General features: G+C 41.9%; 1 protein-coding gene across 2 annotated transcripts in view; it reads right to left on the reverse strand.

Annotated features, from left to right (window-relative positions):
• The window catches only part of pappaa (pregnancy-associated plasma protein A, pappalysin 1a), an 82,060-nt gene extending 62,795 nt beyond the window's left edge, over positions 1-19,265 (reverse strand). For both annotated transcript variants that reach the window (XM_069171532.1, XM_069171524.1), the window contains exons 1-6: positions 18,578-19,265; positions 12,042-13,146; positions 4,477-4,622; positions 3,859-4,152; positions 3,337-3,529; positions 2,929-3,050 (exon numbers count right to left, since the gene is read on the reverse strand). In XM_069171532.1, coding sequence (XP_069027633.1) covers positions 2,929-3,050; positions 3,337-3,529; positions 3,859-4,152; positions 4,477-4,622; positions 12,042-13,146; positions 18,578-18,968 — 2,251 coding nt within the window. In that variant the 5' untranslated portion in view covers positions 18,969-19,265. The remainder of the gene's footprint in view (positions 1-2,928; positions 3,051-3,336; positions 3,530-3,858; positions 4,153-4,476; positions 4,623-12,041; positions 13,147-18,577) is intronic.
• Between the last annotated feature and the right edge of the window lie 476 nt (positions 19,266-19,741).

Below are 19,741 nucleotides of genomic sequence, written 5' to 3' on the forward strand. Positions count from 1 at the left end.
GTCCTTGTTGGCTGGTTATTGTTGTTTGGATTGTGGACCTGAAACATGATGCAAAATTAGTGGTCTGCTCTTGAATAATGCCAGGCAGGCAAACCTTGCGTGGCTTCACATTGGCACGGCTTGACAATATTTGCTCTAACGAGGATTCCAATATCTGGGACAAATACATATAGACATACATGTGCTTCCTGTTAAGTCTTATTTAGCAAATCCATTGATATTTACACGCAAGAAAGCACTTAGTTTGTGCTCCAAGACTGCCAATGCACATGAAACACATTATTTTGTAAACACACCTCCGTGAGCACTTGCAAAATACATTTGGTGGTGGGCGTATTCATTCAATTTATTAAAAACATACACATCCTGGACCTTTTCACCTTCATCGCATGCACCATCAAAGCTGGACGACAGCTGTGTTAAGACGCTGGTCCGAGCAGAATTAACAGGGAGCCGCCACAAACAGGGACTCAATCCAAGAGGGAAAATACACTACAGTTTAAACACGCAGGGTATTAGACAAGCCCAGACTTGCCTCTGGTACAAATATAGGCAGTGTGATGGCAAAGTTCAATGACTTTAGAAGAGCATCCACTCAAACACAAACACAAACACACACACACACACACACACACACACACACACACATGTTCAGATAGTGACACAATCAGATGGGGCTATAAATTATAACTGTTTTGTATAACAGTATTTTTATGGTTTATTTATCATTATTATTAGTTGTGTGGAAGTTTCGTTGTTATTGTTGGTGTTACTTTGTTTTCTCCTTCTTATTACTATCACTGGATTGTACATAAAAGCACAGAGTGCATCCATCCAGTTTAAGAACTTGTGGTATGATTATTCATGACTCACTAATGTGACGCTTTTAAAGTCGTTTCTGGGCACATGCTGTATACAGACCATGCTAGCACCATTAACACAATTTGTTTATGTGTACGCACTTCATTTGTGTGCATTGCTTGTGATTTTGTTGTGGTGCTGAAGTCCAGCATACATTTGAGTAGCTCAGCTCATGCAGTAGTAGCATTATTAGTATTATGTACTTGCTCACATGGGTATTCTGAAGCAGTAAAACTGGTCTGTTATTCGTGGAATTTGAATAATGGTTTCATTTGTGAGAAATCCAGCATTCAACAATGATTTGCAAGCTTCATGTAATGGAAACTACAGATTACACATTTAAAAAAAAAAACACAGAAGATACAAGTGTACCATGCCAAAATGTTCTTCCTAAGCAAACAAGGGATCCCCAAAATGGATTTTGATGCAGCCTGAAGTAGCTTTAGCTGCTCTCATATAGGGAGGACGATGGTTTTACAGTTTAAGGGCCAAAACAGTGAAAGGCCTGTCAGCCTCTAAAATTTACGTGGAACAAGGGATGGATAATAGACTTTGGTCGCACAAGCTACATGAGCTCACAGTGATGTAAGAGTTTCATGTCTCAGTAAAGGATTCTGAAGGTTCACTGTACTCAGACTTTTTAGGAATTCAAATACGCTAAAGTTTTACTGGAAACCAACGACTATCACCGTGACCGGCATAAAATGCACCGGTTTATCGGACCACAGTAAACATTTAGATTGAAAATACTTTTGATCAAGAATTGCTCTTAGCTTTGGGTGGACTTCCTTTCTTCAACTGTTATCATTACTTCTGTGACGCAGTGTCTCACTGAAGCTTAAACAAACGACTCTGGTTGCATTTCGACAGTTAAGACTTGAGGAGATGCCCTCCACTTATTAGGGATTAATTTCCAACGCATTAACATAAACCAGCAAATGAATGTTAAACTGATCTTTTTGAGGCTGATTAACTTTACCACACACGTTGTCGACAGACAGGGATAGACTTGAAGAATTAAAATCTACCAAAAACCCACAATGGAACATGCTCTTAAAGCAATAGGCTCACTTGACAACACAGATGGTCCCAGCTGAAAGAGAACATCTACTGCTAGGCATAACTTGGATTAATCTAGTCCCAATTTACATACAAGAAAGTTTCCTAAATTCAGGTCTACAGTATTAAACAGATCTGAACAGCACATGGTTAATCACTGCTCCACCGCAGGTATTTGTTTGAACATGACTCTCCAAGGTATGATGTCATTGTCTTTATTGATAGAATTTGATTTTTTTTTTTATTTATTTGTAAAACAGGTTTAAACTGTTTAAACCATAACAGCATGCACACATAGCGACACAGAAACATGGATGCATATAATCCAGAGTATGCTTGATGCTGCAACTGCCAAATAAGCAACTAAGTGATCAAAGGAGCACAGATGGGTCAACAACTACTTTTATAGCTTAAATACTTCATCTTTCTTGTATAGCTGCATTAATATTAATTCATGAACAGGGTAGAGTAGAAAAAGGAGAAAGTATTGCTCTTATTCTAAAATGTTACTAATTTTAGCTGTTATTGCTAAAATAAGATATTACGTCTTTGATATGATCTTTAACCCTGGCTTTGGAACTGAGCCCTGGTTTGGGAATTGTGGTACCATACAGCACCATCCTTTGGGAAGCGACCTCCTTGATCCTTCAATGTTGTCCCACGGCCCAAGTGTCATGAATGCAGTGAGTCATTTGCATGTTTTGGGGTTGAGTCAGTCACCAACATTTTTGCATGTGACTCAGAAAACCTCAAATTATGTTACCAATACGGTAAACCGTGGATGAAAAGATGGATGTGGCTTTGTTTTTATGTAAAATTTGCTTTTAATAGAAAAATCTCATCGTAGTGAAGAAAAGGACGACAGACTGACATGCAGCGGGAGAATACAGTTGAACCACGGGATGTCCCAAAGATGGGTTCGACTTGCAATCCAACTACCACCACTAGAATGACATGATGCAATGAAACCCGACAACAAGAAGTGAAGTATAAAGTATTGTACTGCACCTTCAGCCTCTCGTGGGGACCAGTGTCCAGAAGGTGCACATGGTCGTGGAGAAGAGGAGTTGGAGGCATACTGCAGTAGGACTCTCCCCTCAGTGCATTTATCACACACTGATCCCAATTCTCTAGGAAACCAACAGGCAGGCACAGCAACCAACTTAGATACAGACCAAATACACATCATGTATACACTCTATACAGGTACAGCAGGGACAGGAATTTAAATCATGTGACAAAAGATGAGAGTTTAGATGCTTCTTTCAACTATTTTACTCACTTTTAGGCATTTTAGTCTGTAAACAAGTCATTTAATATTAAATTATAACATCAACATCCACTTGCACACTAATCAAACATGCAACTCATCTCTATCAACAGGATCTGATTGGCAATCTATCTAGTTCATTTCACCTGTCGTAAAAGTGTCCAGAAATGGGCGGAAACCACTCCAGGGTGATGGAGTTATGATGCTGCTCAACCACTTGGGGCGCCATTGGCACCGGAGGAGGTTTGGAGGCGGGTTGCCAGGTCTGGTAGATGAGATCCAGGTAGCAATGCATCCTAGCCACTTGGTTCAGTGTGAAAGAGTCTGTGCAAGAATCATCTGCAGAAGAAAGAGATGGTTGGTAAGTGTGAGGACAGGATTTTGGATTGATCGGTGGCAGGAAAAGATAGAAAGTAATAAATCATTCTACGTGAATAAATTCCACCACCTGTTCATATTTAACCCGTGACATGAAATAATGTGCCCCCTGCTGTGTTTTTCCAAAAATTATTTTCCCCTGCAAAATTCCACACCTGTTTCCGTATGCACGTAGACTCAACAAATTCCTCTGCTGTGATCTCTGCGTGTCAGTTCTTTGCATGTGAAAGGTGTAGCTGCAAAGTTTTGCTCAGGTAAGTAGCAAAACACACACGGAGGCCGCACCTCACCTGCATAACTCATGTAGTTGTTAAACGGAGTGTGTGAGAAATGCCGACAGCCGCAGGTCTCATTGCCAGGTTCGGGATCGTTGCAGCCTTTGTATTTAGGCGTGGGGTTGGTGTCGGCACACAGATCTCCAGTCTCCATCGAGGGATCAGTTTCCAAACATGCATCATTACACGATTCAATCTCCGATATGCCTCGGAACACATGGTAAAGGCCGAGGCTATGACCGATCTCATGCACCATTGTGTCAGTGTGACCAAATGTACCGTAGAACGAAGGATTCAGCACAATTCCACCTGAAAAAATACAGACAAGGAAGTCACTCATACCATGATGGAAACTCTCAAGTGCACAAAACACAAATGCCTATTCCTAATGTAGTGTAAAGTAATTGTGGAACTGGAGTAAGATTCAGACAATGCATTATTCATGGGCCTTCCCAGCTTCATTATCACCTTCTTCCCTGTTAGAGCTGTGATGAAGACAGAAACTGCTTGGGGCTTGAACTGTAATTACTCAAAATCAACAATCTGGGCTGCCAAAGAAGGGACGTGTGCATAAGTGAGTGCATGTGAGTGTGCATGTAGGCATGTATGTATGCATTTTTGTGTGTCTTATACCCAAATGTGTGAGGGCCTCTTTGTCCCAGGGCCAAGTGGCAACCCCCGCCAGATCTTCATCAGAAGAATTGGCAAAGAAGACATTCAGGTGAGTCGAGCCGTCCAAATGCAGAACCTCTTTCAGCTCTTTCACATCCAAATAAGCTCTGGAAAATTTGTCAAAACAAAACAAAAAACAGGAAAAACAAGAGTATTTCACATTAAGTTAATAGCTCTATGATGAGGATAGTCTCTGTCTTGTGAATGCATATTTCACCAAGGCAAAGTTTTACAAATAACAAAACAGTGTTCCCGGCCAGAAAGAGCTTATGGAATGTTATCGCTCAGGAAAACAGAGCTCAGAACGAGGTCCCTGTTGAATTGAAATATTTCTTTAAAGTGTATTGGCAATTGCAACGACCCTTAATCCAACAGAATGAAGTTTCAAGAAGAATGAATGACCCTGTGATGTTGAAACCAGTTGGCGTTTTAACTGGTTTGTTCAAATGTATAAAGACTTGAAAAACCTCTGGTTAACGGAGTCTGAAGAATGTTTTCTTTTCTGTGACCAAAATGGAGGTTGACTTCAGGGCAAAGCATCTCGTAGTTTGATGATCCCACAACAACTCCAACTACTTACTGTACATAACAGAATAACTATGTTTTGGTTTGTTTTGACTCACAACGCTTGCTCATTTTTGTTATTTCTGTGTCAAGAAGCTCTGGCACGGTGCTTGTGCGCCTGCAGAGAAGTTATGAGTGGTGTTAGATAGAGTTCAAGAACTTCTCTTAATGGGTTTAAATCAAGCTGGTATCAATTTGAATCAATCAAATAATTTCCTCTTATTTCTTTCGGTGTCAGTGCAGTTCAGGCCCACTTCCACTTGTGTAATAGAGAGTAGATTAACGGCTATGCTGTTGATGTTGTTGTCTAGGAAGTGCAATAAACAGTACAAAAAACCCAAATATGCAACTATGGACATATAGTGCAGTTTGAGTTGAATTCTAGTCTCTGCTAAAAAACAAACCACAATGTTTTTGTGTGTTGGATATTTTATGGTGGAAGACAGAAAATCGTGCAATAACCAGGACAATAAAATATTATTGTACCCTTTTTTTTTTTCTTTTTTTTTTTACTATATATGACGGAGTGTTAGCGTGGCTATGAAATAAACCTTTTGTGTCTGTCCATGCGGCAAAAAACTTTTGTTTTTGATTGCATCTACTGGCAAAATGTCTTTCAGCATTATTTTCTGAAAGCACCTTCGATCAACTGGCTCACTAAAGGCAGCCCGAGTCTTCAATTAACAGTTCAGGTATTCTCATGTCTCCCTATCCGTGATATAATGTTTTGTCTCAGGCGCTGGGAGTACTAACAGCAGTGCTAATGACTGCAATCACTCAACACAATGAGATATCTTTCCAGCAGTGAAACTGTCATTCATTTTATGAACACATCAAACAGTATTTCTCTGAGCCTGGCTGGTGGTCCTGGCAAACGGCATCAACAAGCTCAGTCATCTCTTGGAAGAGTCGGTAATCTGTTGCATATGCTGAAATGATAGTTTATTCTTTTCTTCTGGCTTTCGAAAGTTTTGGAAATAGATACTCAATGGATACAGAAACAGGAGTTTATCAGAAACAAAACACTGCATCAGCCCTACTATCACAAATTACATCTTCTTCGGATGTTTTGACCCAGTTTGTGTGACCCACTTGCCCGCCTTGTGTTTTGTGCTCATATTTTGAATGTCCTCATAAGATTAAGTGCACTTAGGCTAAAATAACATGGCTTTACAGCAACTTACTCAATACGGGGAGAGTTTCCTCCAACAGATTTCATTCACTGTTCTTCTTCTTTGGTCAAATGTGTACAAACTGGTAAAATAATATCCTGTAATCCCCCGCTGGAACAAATAAACTCCACGCTGCTGGCACACTTTTGGTAATGGCAGCCTATGATTTACCATCGACACACACACAAGTCAGTGGCGGATATCAGAATAATTAGAAGACTCTTGTTTTCCAAATGGTATAAAAATGTAACTGACTGAAAGGGTTCAGGTGAAAATAAGATGGAATATGATCTGCAGCTGCTTTAATATGATTAAGTACAATCTAAAGAGAAATTTGCACAAAAAACCCCACAAAAACAACTGTCTGTAAAATATCTTGTTTCTACAATACTCTTTCTCAAACTTATATAAAATGTAATGTTGTGCTATATCATTTATTAAGAGTAAATATCATTGTTTGTTTTGTTTTTTAAGTTCACATCACATTTGTCCCACTTAAGCAAACTCGAGTAAATATAAAGATAAAAGCAAAAATTTCAAAGACTCATACCTTTGTGAAGCGCATAATCCGAAGGTGTGCTATTTATATTTACTCTTCCACTCATTCCAAATAAGGTGTATTTACACTATGTTTGGAGTTTCTGTGACGTTATGAGGCGGTGTAGAGTGATTTCATTTTGTGCATAAGCTACATTAAGGGTTTGAGGTTATCACCGACAGCATAGCCTACATTTGAGTACATTTTCAGTATTGTGTTTACTGTCAGTTCAAAAAATTTTGGAAAACTGAATTCAGCGAAAGTCACTGGCATTCAAAACAATTTATGATTAATGATACCGTGATAAAGGTTATCAGATTCGACATGTTGTGATTCCAGCTGAATCACAGTGGAGTATTTGGTTGCCAAAACAAGTTCAACTGCATGCACGTCTCAGCATTAAGTTATAGCTTCTTTTTAATAAGCCAACTTTCGCGTCAGCAAAAAAATATTAAGATTTAAGTGTAAAAGCAAACTGTCACAAAGCGCATGTTAAGGACGTAATGTAAACGTCAGTAACACATGGTGTTTGGCAGTGAAACCAGTGAACTAATCTTCCCACCGTGACACCCCTGCTAAGGTTACCACCAATGCATTTTACATGCATCTACACGAAATGTTTCATAACATCTCTACAACCCTCGGTGGACTAGTCTGCCTCTGCCTCCAATCACGGGTTGGATATGAAACTGCTTAGCGAAGATTCAGCGTTCCCCTCAAAAACAGGCGTTTTGAATAGAGGGCTCAGTGTCGTACATGCTTCCCTCAAGCCTACGCAAGAGCAACAAAGGGCACTCGCTGAGGCCAGGTCTGAGGAGGGAGACAGAGAGGGAGAGAACAGATGATAGAAGGTCTCTCTTCCTAATAATTTCAGGAATTTCATTATTTCCTTAGAAAATATTTGTCCAGAGTTTTTGGACATGCATGGGGGGTTAAGGGGGAGGCGGGGTCAGACGGGTTTGATGCTGAAATGATTGAGTCAGAAATGAATAGGAGCAGCAGTTCTACTGTCGGGTCAAAATTGAACTAATCCGAGTTCAATTTTTCTAACATCTTTGGGCCCGTAACATGCAAAGACAAAACTCGACCGTGTAATCAATTAGGAAAAAAGGTCCTTTTGTGTGTACGTATGCACATTTCCTATAGTATCTACTGACCCGTTGTTAAAGCTCTGGTACAGGTTTAGTTTTGCTGCCACTGTAGGAAATCAGTGCCAAATGACTTCATCTTGAAGGTGTTTGTAATCGAAGCAGTTTGGACTTTTCAAACATTCTGTCTTTCTATCTGTCTGTTCACATCTTACTCAAACCTCCTCGCCAATAACCCTTTACCCCACTTTACCCCGCCCCCGGTGCGCTCTCTCTCTCTCACTCACACACCCCTCAACTATTTCCCCATCCCATAGCCCCTGTTCCCCACTCTTGCCTCTCATCATACATTCGATGAGCCACTTGGGAAGGACCGGATTTTCCATGCATTTAACCACACCACTCTTTAGTCATGTCCTGGGAAAAAAAAAAAAAAAGCAGCTTTCAAAAACTTACAAAGAAAGAGAAGAGAGGGGAGAAAATTGAGGGAGGGAAAAAGAGAAAGGTGAGGAGAGTGCAGAAAATCGAGTTTCACTATAATCAGGCATCGCTGCAGGGCCTTTGTTGTAGGGAGATCCAGGGGTGCGCAAGGCAGGCCAAACTGTCTTGTTAATGCTTTTATATGTGATACATATTAAATGGGGGATTATGACTTCATCCATTTACATCCATATATAATTCATATAAGCCCATAAATTTGCCTCGTATAGATACAGTATGTCTAGGGCAGCATAGTGTGAAAGCTGGGGTGAGCTGGCATGGCAATGATAGTCTCACAGCCAAGAACACTTTTGAAATTGGAGGGGGCCCTCCGCTCCCCTGTCATCAAGTCGGTCAACACCACAGCCCCTAAACCCATCATTCATCTCTGGCTTTATTACTATACTTGCACTCTCCTCTTTAACCTTCCAGCTCAGTCCTCTGATTATTTTTCCCTTTCCAAGGGAGACGCATGCATGAGAACCGTCGTTAAAAAGCGTGATTTAGAGACACATGGAGTGGGCGATCGGATGGTCCGAAAGCTTTATAGCGCTCCCAGTTCCTGTCTGAAGAAGTTCTTGCCCTGAACTCTGAACTGAGCTGAACTCTCTCCGTTTTGGCAGAAATGTGTGAATCTCTTCATCAGCACCCTCTTTGACTTCTGAACCACAATTACCTTGCCAACGCAATTTCAGCTGAATTCCCTGGTGTGCCATATTTTCAAAGGACCACCAACAGTATCTGGCTACACATTATCCTGTCATAGCAACTCCTCTGCATTCCTACGGTGGCCCCCTGAGTCAAGCGCCCCCTGAGTCAAGAACCCCCCCCCCCCCTCTCTCTCTCTCTCTCTCTCCACCACCACCCCCCCACCCCCCCTCCCCCCCCCACACACACACACATCCCCATTAGTCCCGTACTTATACAGAACTTCTACCAGCACCCATGAGAGCACAGGTGAAACCTTGACAACAGGTGTTTTTATAACGGTGCTACAGCTTTAAGGGGGAAGGGCAAAGTCCTGGTATTTACACCCAAGCACTCCATTATGTTTTATGGGACGGGGGCTTAAGGTTTAGACGACCAACTGTAAAACACCCAAGTCAAGGGCCCTGGAGATTAGCTTCCTGCACTGAGCATACAGCAGGGAGAGGGAGTGAATGAAAGACACAAGGTGGTCCATCCATTAACCTGCCACAGTGAGAGGTATTGACTCAGGAGGGGGAGAGAGACAGAGGCCGAGGGAAAACTGATGACCTATTAGCCTCTGACAATGCCAGGCCAGAACTTCATTTCCCAAAACCATTTTGAGGCTGAAATAGTTCCAATATCTACCTTACAAAGTTTGTGTGTCTGTCTTGCTTTGGTTTGGCAGGTATTTCCAAAGTATTATATTTTCAGGTGATCGCAGAAACTTCCCGATAGACTGAGTTCCGATATTATCGGATTGATTCTGTATCCAGTTGCTCAGAAAATATATCCATCTTTCATTGACAATCAAATACACATATCAGCTTCTCAAACAAACTGATTCAATGTGTCTTTTGTTTTCAGCCTTTCTGCGCACGCATTGTTAATTCTCATTGTATAAATTACAGGCACAATTTCAGATATCCTGAGCTCCAGACGTTAAGAAAGTCCAGCCTTAAAATAAATGCTGTCAGATAACATCAAATACCACCAAAACCATAAGAAGTGTCAAAACCCAGGGCTGTGAAAACAATGCAAAATATTTTCTTCAGCCAAATGTGGAGAGGGAAGGGGGGTGATTATCAGTGGTATTTTCAGAGGAGAGACTGCTGCAGGACCACAGAGCTGCCTGTGTCCTGTGTTAGCCAGATTTTTTGCAAACACTACACGTAAGTGGTAACAGGCGCAAATGCTGCAAAAATAAATGTAGGACCTCACAACCATTGTTCCCCTGCGTACACAGAACATTGTTCATCCAGAATTCCACAATTAAGAAGGAATGTCAAACTGTTTGTAGTGCAGCTCTCTGCAAGTCTCTCCAGACATACCATAATCAAAGCAAAATAAGCAACCACTTGGGGAAATTATATATATTTATTAGACTGAGAATTCTCTAGTCCTTCCTCTTTGTGCTTCATTTTCCCTCTTGCTGGTACACTTCCTTTTAAAAGCCCATCTTTCAAATGCCCACAGGGAGATTTGAACATTGCAAGGGCAAGCGTTTTTGCCAATGGCTGATGTTTAAACGAAGCAGTTAGCCGCCACTTGATGAATGAGCTTCTAATGATGACTAAGTTGGAAGGGATGTGGTGGGAATTGAGATATGGAAGCAACGGCAAACCCACCTGCTTTTCTCTCTGATGTTGTTAATTAGATGTCATTATTTAGCTATTTAGCGGTCATTTTAAACAACAGGATCATGCCAAACAGACAGAGCTTCCAGCTTAACTGTGATTGAAAACAGCCATGTCTCCTTGATTCATGCTATCAGAAAAACCCAAACAATCCCACACACAGGTTTTCCCCCTTTCACTTGTCCTCACATGACAGTGGCAAGAAATACCGACAAACATCGTCCATTTTTTGTGTCTCTTTCTGGTGTACCCCCTGCATTGTCCACAAAAATGTCTCACTCTACTGTGTTGAGTTTCAGTGTACCAAGAAACAAACAATCCTGCTATTGGAGGTCTGGCACAAACCTTATTACAGCAAATTCCAGAGATTTATTCTCCTTGCCAGCTTTTACTCATCATCTACAAACCACAATGAAGTTACCACAAAAACAAAGAATTGCATGCATTTATGAATGCCTCTGTATTCTGCTGAGGTTGCCATATGAAATCACATAATCCCTTTCTTCCTACAGTACACCTAGACACCAAGAAATGTCTGTAATTCTGTTTCATTTACATGTAAGGAAATGTCATTTTCCTCACTGTTTTTCCTGGAAAGGCAACCATGTTCAGGGACCCATACCTTCCTCTCCAGGACACACGGGAGTGTCATGTCTTTGAGATGATGATTTCCTTTGCTAAAAGTAAAAGCCTTACTGGACTCTCTTTTTGACCTCTAATTGCTCCTACGCTCTGTTTAGAATGTCACTCTTTCCAAACCAACTCCCTTCTCCAATCAAGCCCGCTTAATTAAGACCTCTGGTTATAGAAGACACAGAGTAGAAAAAGGTGGGGAGAGTTGTTGAAAAATTAATGCAAAAATGAGCGGTCTGGCCTGTGCATTTGCTTCTAGGAAAGTAATCCGGTTGCGTTTGTTTTGCTCTGCTTAAGTGTGGAACACTGATTGAACCAGGCCAAGGCTAGATTGGACTAGCTGCCCCCAGAGGATTTCCTGGGCCACACAGGCTGGGAGTTGAGTTACACTCAGCCTCAGCCTAAATGGTCAGGAAACGGTAGGACTAGATATAAAAAAAAAATAATAATAATAAAAAAAAAAAGTTCTTCAGGGACACGTGTATGGCAGGATTTTCTGTTTAAAATACTCTAGACATGTGAGACTATGGAGTGGAGTTGGTTTATCAAAATTACTTCACATCAGCCAAGATAATACATTAAATTAATCACAGAAACTAGTGGTTAGTTAAAGCTCTTTGGGGAATTCAAGACTTATATTTTCTAAACAAGTACCAAAGAGCATTACCAGTAAAATAAAAACAACATGGTGACATGCAACGTAATATGTAAGTAAGAGGGATCTTACTTGTGTGGAGAGGAGCGGTTGAAGCACGTCTTGGTCACATCCGTCACATTGGGGTTACAGCAATCGCCAAGATCATAGAAGAAGTTTTCCCAGTTACATTCAGGGTCACATATACCGTTCCCCTGCTTGTGTTCAGGGCAGCGGCTCCGATGCCCAGACATGCAGTCACCGGCATCGAAGCCCGTCAGCGGGTGGTTGCATTCAGGGTCACATGCATCATCACCAACTTTACTGATATCACAGTTAGCTAGAATCAAACGGTTACGTAGGGAGGAATTGGTCACATTATGAATACTGAGCTCCCAGGTGATGTTGTAGGGGCTGAAGGCATCATTAAGCTGCTGGTGCTGCAGGCTGATCTGGTGGTCAGATACGGTCGGCCTTGTCCTTGCATCATTCCAAATGTTTATGACGCGATATCGAACTTTCTTGGGCCGACGGAAGGTCCACAGCTGGTTGTAGTTTTTAATGACCTCAACATTGTCGCACACAGTTTGACCACAAGTTGGAGGCTCCAGCGTTGTATCCAGTAATCCCTCAGCATTTCCAACTCCACCACCCCCCAGAAACCCTAATCGTCCACCTCCTCCTTGCTCAGGTTGAGGAAAGCTTCCATCTTTTACAGTCAGCCATTTTCGGCCTGGGTGCTCGAATGTTTCACGAATGACCAGCTGAGGTAGATCTTGGGGGTCCTCGTGGCCCTGCATATGCCTGATAATATGCCTCTGCCCTCTGGCCTGCCTCCATAAACCCACCCTTTCCACTGCCCCCCTGTAATTATGATTCAGTGCATTCCCACCAATCATCAGCACTTTGCACTTTTTGGTCAAATGACTGAAGACATCACCCGATTGCTCCCGACTAACACCGACCTGGGCCCCATTGATGAAGAGCTTCATGTACACACCATCATATGTGACTGCCACATGCGCCCACTGGTTGGGTATGTAACGAGCGTTGGAGTGGATGGAGGTCACTTTGTGGGCGCGGTCAGTCTTAAGGGAGAAGAAGAAGCGGGGTTCACGGTTCCCATGTTCACTAACCGCCTGGATGCCGAGCAGCCAGCCTCGGTCACTGGAGGCATAGAAGCATTTGTCGTATAGACCTGGGGAAAGAATGAACAGAAGTTAATTCACGCGCGCATGCCTTCATTTTTAGGTTTTAATCTGGATGTGAAGAAAGAAAACACTTTCTTAACTTTCTACCTTAACAATAAGGGAGCTATGCATCAGTGGATTTATACACAGTTCATACACAACGCTATTTTTGTCATCTCCACAAGTCACATACATTATATTAATTCTTACTGCTAATTTTATTTGAGTATATTTTAATATTTTTTTGGGTCAGTATACCAACTACATTTAAATGTATACATTTTTGAGCATCCTATTCATTTTCTAGTGTTACTTCTCGAAGAAAGCCCAAAATGTAGGTAAAATTAGGGAGTAAATGTCTTAATATGATGGATTTTTGTATATCTAAGGATGTGTTGTCCTGGAAATTGTGTGGAAGTGCATATTTAGCTGAGGGAGACCCCATGGAAATCTCTCTGTGAAGGCTTTTCCGTGAACACTGAGCACATTTAAAGTTGTTCGTGTAAATGTCCCTTGCCAGTGGAGTAGCCAGAAAAGGCTAGTTTTCTGCTAAAGCCTTGTTTTTGTAGAGGCACCAAAACACCTTTTTCCTGTTTCCCTTGGACGGCATATGTCAGCTTCAGCATGGTAATGTGTTTTCACTTCTTAGGGGATCTCTGAATGCTAACTGTTTGTTTGTTTAGCGCTTGTTGAGGTACGTGTGTGCAGGCACACAAGTTCACATCTGTGCACATGTGTTTGCCAATGCGTGTTCATGACTGTGTGCATATATCCACACGATCCAGTCAAAGTGTGCAAAGATTCCAAAGCACCTTGAAATGCTTTCCAAGGTCCATTTCAGCAAGTGGAAATCTGTGTGTTCACAGGTGATAGAGCTGAACTCCACTCTTGTCATTTATAGAATTGCTAACATCAGGGTGGCACTTCATGAGCTTTCAGGCAATTATATCAATCCACAAAGGGACAATCTGTGACCTGCACACCTTTACACTTGTTATCAGCATCTTTGCTCCAAATTCCTGTAAATACCCTTCATATTTGTCGTTGCTACATTTATTATGGTCTGAAAGCTGATTATCACAGTGATGATCACATCTTTGCCTCAACGCACTTGTCCACTTGGATGCCTTTGTTCCCCATCGATTAGGTTACCCGAGTCTGCAGTAAGTGGCGGGCTAATGGTAATTGAACAGACATCTTGCTAACTTTGACCTGTTTCTAATTAGATGCACACTGCAGCATGCATTCATTAACTTGGTATTTCAGTGGACTAATGTTCAAAGAGTGAGAGTTGGGTTCAGCGTCAAGGTCAGTCCTTTGGTGGATGACGTTTTCAGGCTTTCCACTACACTGGAAGGAAAAAGCCTTCCATCTGTCAGCTTGTGCACTCAAGGCTAAAAGGTGTGCTAAAACGCTCGTAGGGCTCCTAGTGTAAACAGCTGTCATAATTCTGCCATGCTCAATTAATCTAACACGCTACACTTTTCCAGACCCAACACTGCGACTGCTCAGGCTCACACAAACACACCTACACACACATACTTACGCAGAGATGCATATATACATTCTCATGAACAAATACACACACGCCCATGTGCACAGACAATTTGAAACATTAGAGTAGACTCTTGTGTTTTAAACAGAAACACACAAAGGGATTTGCACGTGTACACGCTACAGTCGAGCAGTGATCCTGTCAGGTTCAAAAGCAACCTTCCCTGCACTTGCTTGCACTTGCCATTTGTCTCCTTCCATGAAAACACACTCAGGAAAAAAGAAGAGTAAAAAAACACACACACACACACACACACACAAAGAAAAATGTCACAAGGACTTGATAAAAAGCAGGGAGGAAGGGAACAATGAAAACTCCGTTTACTTTTGAACTGTTCTGGTTCTGAAAGGTCAAAGAAAGTCACTTTTCATACTCATGAGTATGAGTAGACAATGGAAAATTCCATTGATATTTTAAAAACAAACTTAATGAACATAACAAGGATATTAATTATAAAAAATGTCATCTCACCACTTTAAAACACTTGACTTCAAACATTTGACTCAACTGTGGAGTTTCACTTTGAATTATTTCAACTTAATGCCGGTGTTAATGAGTCACAGGATCTGCCAACAGCTACACTTCAACATATTTCTGAATGTCAGATGACATAAATTAAGATCATGGTTTTCTTTTCTTTTTCTCTGTCATCACAGAAAACCTTCCATTTAAATGTACAGGCATTCATCAGCATTCAAAAACACTTCTCCAAATACTCAGGCATTCAGTGAAGGAGCATAAAAATGCTTAATAAATAATAAGTTCTAGTTGAGGTGATGATCGCTGAGGACAAAGGCTATGCTCAGTCCTCAAACCCTTCTTCACCCTCCAACCACTTACCAGGTAATTAGTTATGATCTCAAAATGACTAATCTTCCTCTCAGTATTACAATTACACTTCACTATAATCAAACAAGAAGATGCTTCTGTTTCTGAGCGTCTAAGAAAAAAAGCCCTTAACAAGCAAAACTGGTCTTCGAACCATGTTTTGTGCATTTCATCACACGAGGGTGAAAGTACCAAGATAAATCTGTTATCACAGCAATTATCTGCCAACGTCGGCATATAATTGTCTCCAGCGGGTCATGGAAGAGAGCCTCCATTCCACGTGTGATTTATTTTCCTCTTCCTTTGATGCAGGACAACTCAGCATGACCCGGATACAAGGGCTAATAGGAAACAACAAAGTTTGCATAATATTTGGACACAGAACTTGATGTTCTGATTGTGTGGTTGTGGGTGTGAGTAGGGATAGATGTGTGTGTGTGTGTGTGTGTGTGTGTGTGTGTGTGTGTGTGTGTGTGTGTGTGTGTGTGTGTGTGCGCGCGCGCGCGACAGTTCATTTGCTTTGAAACCTGCCATCAGTTCTGACTACATCCAGCTGTCAAACTTGGGAAATGACAATAGTTTTCTGGTTCAATTTAAAGGTCCCAAGACAATTCACATTTATATTTACTGATGATTTAAGTCACCTGTAGACAACGAAGCAACAGCTATGAATTATTGAGTGTTCTCTTTTTACCCAGATCATACAAAAAAAGACAGTGGTCTACCTCTTTAAGGAAGTGTTTGACAGGAAGTTTATCATATTACCGAACCAGAAAATGCATAAATGCAACTCTAACTGCCACTAACTGTCCGTTCCTTTCATCTGTTTTTCCTGAGCGGAATTAGAACAATCTTGTGTGTTAAAGAGGCAACTCAAAACCAGAGACACAAAGATGTCAACCGAAAATGTTCAAAGATGCAAAGTAACATCCTGTTTTGTTTTGTTTTGGGTTTTTTTTTTTTATCAAGCTGTGTGTATAGTGACATGTAACTTATGAATTGTACAGAAAACTGAGCTGTAAAGCAACATGTAACAAAAAGAGAGCTTCAAAGAATAAAAAAGAAAGAAAGAGATAAAGAGAAATGGCAGTGGTCAAAAACAACAGGGTGAGAAAAAAAAAAACAGCTGCTGCAAACAACACTGCTGGGATCAAAACAAAGGGTTGGAGCATTTTTAGGGGCACTGGGATTTTTGAGGTCTGAATTGGATTTAAAAGATTAGGCTCTATTGCATTTGTTTGATCATCATATTTGTTGTCTTTAGGTCCCCTCTCTGGTGCACTGATGGCAGCAAATCTTAAAAATGAACACATAAGATTAAGTAAGTAATCTCTAGTAGGCAGAGGCCAGTACAAGGCGGGGGTAGGGGGTGGAGGGGGGGAGGGTCTGGGCACAACAACAACACCTGTACAAAATTACATGATCCCATACCACATCTGTAAAGCCTGTGATGTTCATCTTCTGTTAGAATTTTGTCAGAGAGGTGTTTATTCAAGTCTGTGGTCAATATGGAGGTTGTCATTTGTGTTATTGTTGTACTGGATTGCGTTATATTGTACAGATGTTCTTGTTATCGTGTCCATCCTCTGTAAAATCTAGGAGTCACTCAGGTCACAACAGACCCTCTCACCCCCCTCTCCTCCAGTTTGAGACTCTTACAAGGGATTGGCTTTGCAGAGCATGTCCCTGCCAACTGGCCAGCATTACCTAAAAGTGTACTCTATCTCAGTGCACACACACATGCAAACACGCACACAATTATTTATGTGTGCCTAGAGGGGAGGGGTTGTTTTGAGAGAGTCTGACATACAGGACATAATGGAGCAAGTAAATGTACTTATATTGTTCAGTAAAGTCCCCAAACGTCCACACTGGCATACAGGAGGCTGAAGAAGACTGAGTTCAATTCAGTTCAGTTCAGTTCAAAGGCAGCCATCTGCACAAGTACTGTAGCAGGACATGAGTTGTGTATACAACGCTCCCTATCGGCAAGGAAACGAAACAAACAAAAAAAAAAAAAAAAACTATCCAGTACTGTAATGCACAAAAGCGCTATTGGTCAAAACAAATTATGCCGTTTTAACGCCTTTCTGTTGCTCCTTTACGCATGGCTGCAGACCAGCCTGGGCAAAAAGCAGTGCGCACAGATTAAGTGTCAAGCTTTCCTCTGTCAGCAGAGATCTATACTGAAGTTACTGTGTCCAACTCTGCTCAGTCGGCGGATAGAGATGCATTATCACTATCTGATGTGCCTTAAATTAGAACCTCGGCTATGATGAGGACGATGATTTCGTGTCTGCGTTTTGGAGAGACTGTACATAACGCCGTGGAAGCGCACCACCAATGCACAAACACAAGCAGTACATTTTCGCGCAAGAGGGGAAACCCTGGATCTCTCGGTCCTGTCTCGTAACTCCGGTAGCCAATCCAAAGGTGTCGATTTAGGGGGGGGGGACACTCAAGCTTGCGGCTTGAGCTGCGAGCCTTGAGCGCCTCCACATACAACGTATCTCTCCCGCTTTGTGCCTGACGTGACGTGCTCGCTCACAAAGTTTTGGCCATTACATCATAGCTTTAAAATAGCCAACTCGGTTCAGAGAAATTACATTTTACGCACGGTGACATCAGCTGCCGGTCAAATGATGCAGTAGCATATATCTGCTGCCCATATTCCTCACTTAGATTTTATGATCATAACTTAGATAAATCATCATTCTAAAGTGGAAAAGCAGATCGAAAATGCATACAAGTATATTTCAGCGACGATCTCTCTGTAAGGTGGCAAACTTAAATGTGATCAAAATCTTTAGTGACCCTATAGTTGCACTACCTAAAATATCCGCTGTACTTTTCAGAGCATTACATCATTGTCTAGTCTGATAGATGAACTCATTTTCAACTCGCTGAAACTGCATGTTGCTTTGTTTGATATACTGCATGGCTGATAAATCACTGAACGTTTGCATGTTTAGCTTTCATCATCTGGCCAGTTTGGAGTACGACTAATAAAAGGAGTTGGGTTGACAATAGGATGGAGGATGTATACACTATCCTACCTGCAATCACTGTGGGCGATCGTTGACCTCCCTCCGGTTTGATCCACATCTCCAGAGTGAAATTGCCCCTGGGTATCTCCACACCAGGCTTCAGCCGGAGCTGATCTCCCCTGCCGGTAAAATAGACAGCTTTCCCCCGGTCCGGAGAGTTTTCCTCCGCCTGAGAGGAGCGCCGGCGCTGGCGGAGCACCCGTCGCTCCAAGCCGGGCAAAGAACGTTTGCCCCGGGGCAGACGTGTGGCACAAGCCCCTGGGATGGTGGCTTTCGCCTCCCTAATGCGCACCAACTCCCTCTTGGATCTCCCCTTTCTCCGGACTGTCCCGCACTCTGATCCAAAACACAAGATGAGAATCACCAGGCAAGACACCCAGGGTGATGTCCAAAGTTTCATTTTTCGGGAGAAGAAATGGCAAAAAATATTTAAAATAGGAGAAAAAATAAAAGAAACAACGGAATAACTACAAAAAAAATATGTCCACAATGTTCTTCTCTTTGGGATCCTCTCGAGTTGTTCCTTCTCTCTTTTTTACAGCGGTAGAATGTCAAACCGTAGAAACTGTCTAAATAAACCCATAAAGCTATGCTGTTTTTCCCTCTTTATAATGCTAAGCCACGACCCCCTCTCTTAAGCAAAACTACTCTGGAGACATTCAGGGACACAGGAATATTTGATTCATGTATGTGTTCCACGGTGCCTTTTCAATGGGTCCCATTTAGCCAAAGGGATGACTAATAAGTAATCAATCAAGAGGGGGGTTCGGCCGATGCCCCCCTCATCCCCTTTGGACGGTAGGAGTTACTCGCAGAAATCCACAGTTGTCCGCCAAGCTCTTGTCACACCTTTTTGTTGTTTCCTTATCCTACCCGTAAAACAGCATAAGAAATGGCACATAGCCTATTAAATTCCAAAGAAAAGTGACAGCAAACCGACCTCTCATATTTATTACAGAAAACAAGAGGTAAATTGTGGTCAAAAATTAAATCCAAAACTTCCCTTTGCCTGTATGCCTGCACAAAAGTTGAAAAGCACTATAATATCTGGTAAGGCGAAAGAGAGGCAGAGGGACAGAAAGCTGCAGAAGTAACCATCGCGGTCCTCATTGATTGCCTGAAGCAGAAACACTTGGAGGAGTCGGAGCTCGTCGTCCGCTTTAGAGGCAGTTA

This window comes from Embiotoca jacksoni, unplaced genomic scaffold, assembly GCF_022577435.1.
Source record: "Embiotoca jacksoni isolate LCO1_2020_lvr unplaced genomic scaffold, fEmbJac1.0.p SCAF_10, whole genome shotgun sequence".
Taxonomy (NCBI): domain Eukaryota; kingdom Metazoa; phylum Chordata; class Actinopteri; family Embiotocidae; genus Embiotoca; species Embiotoca jacksoni.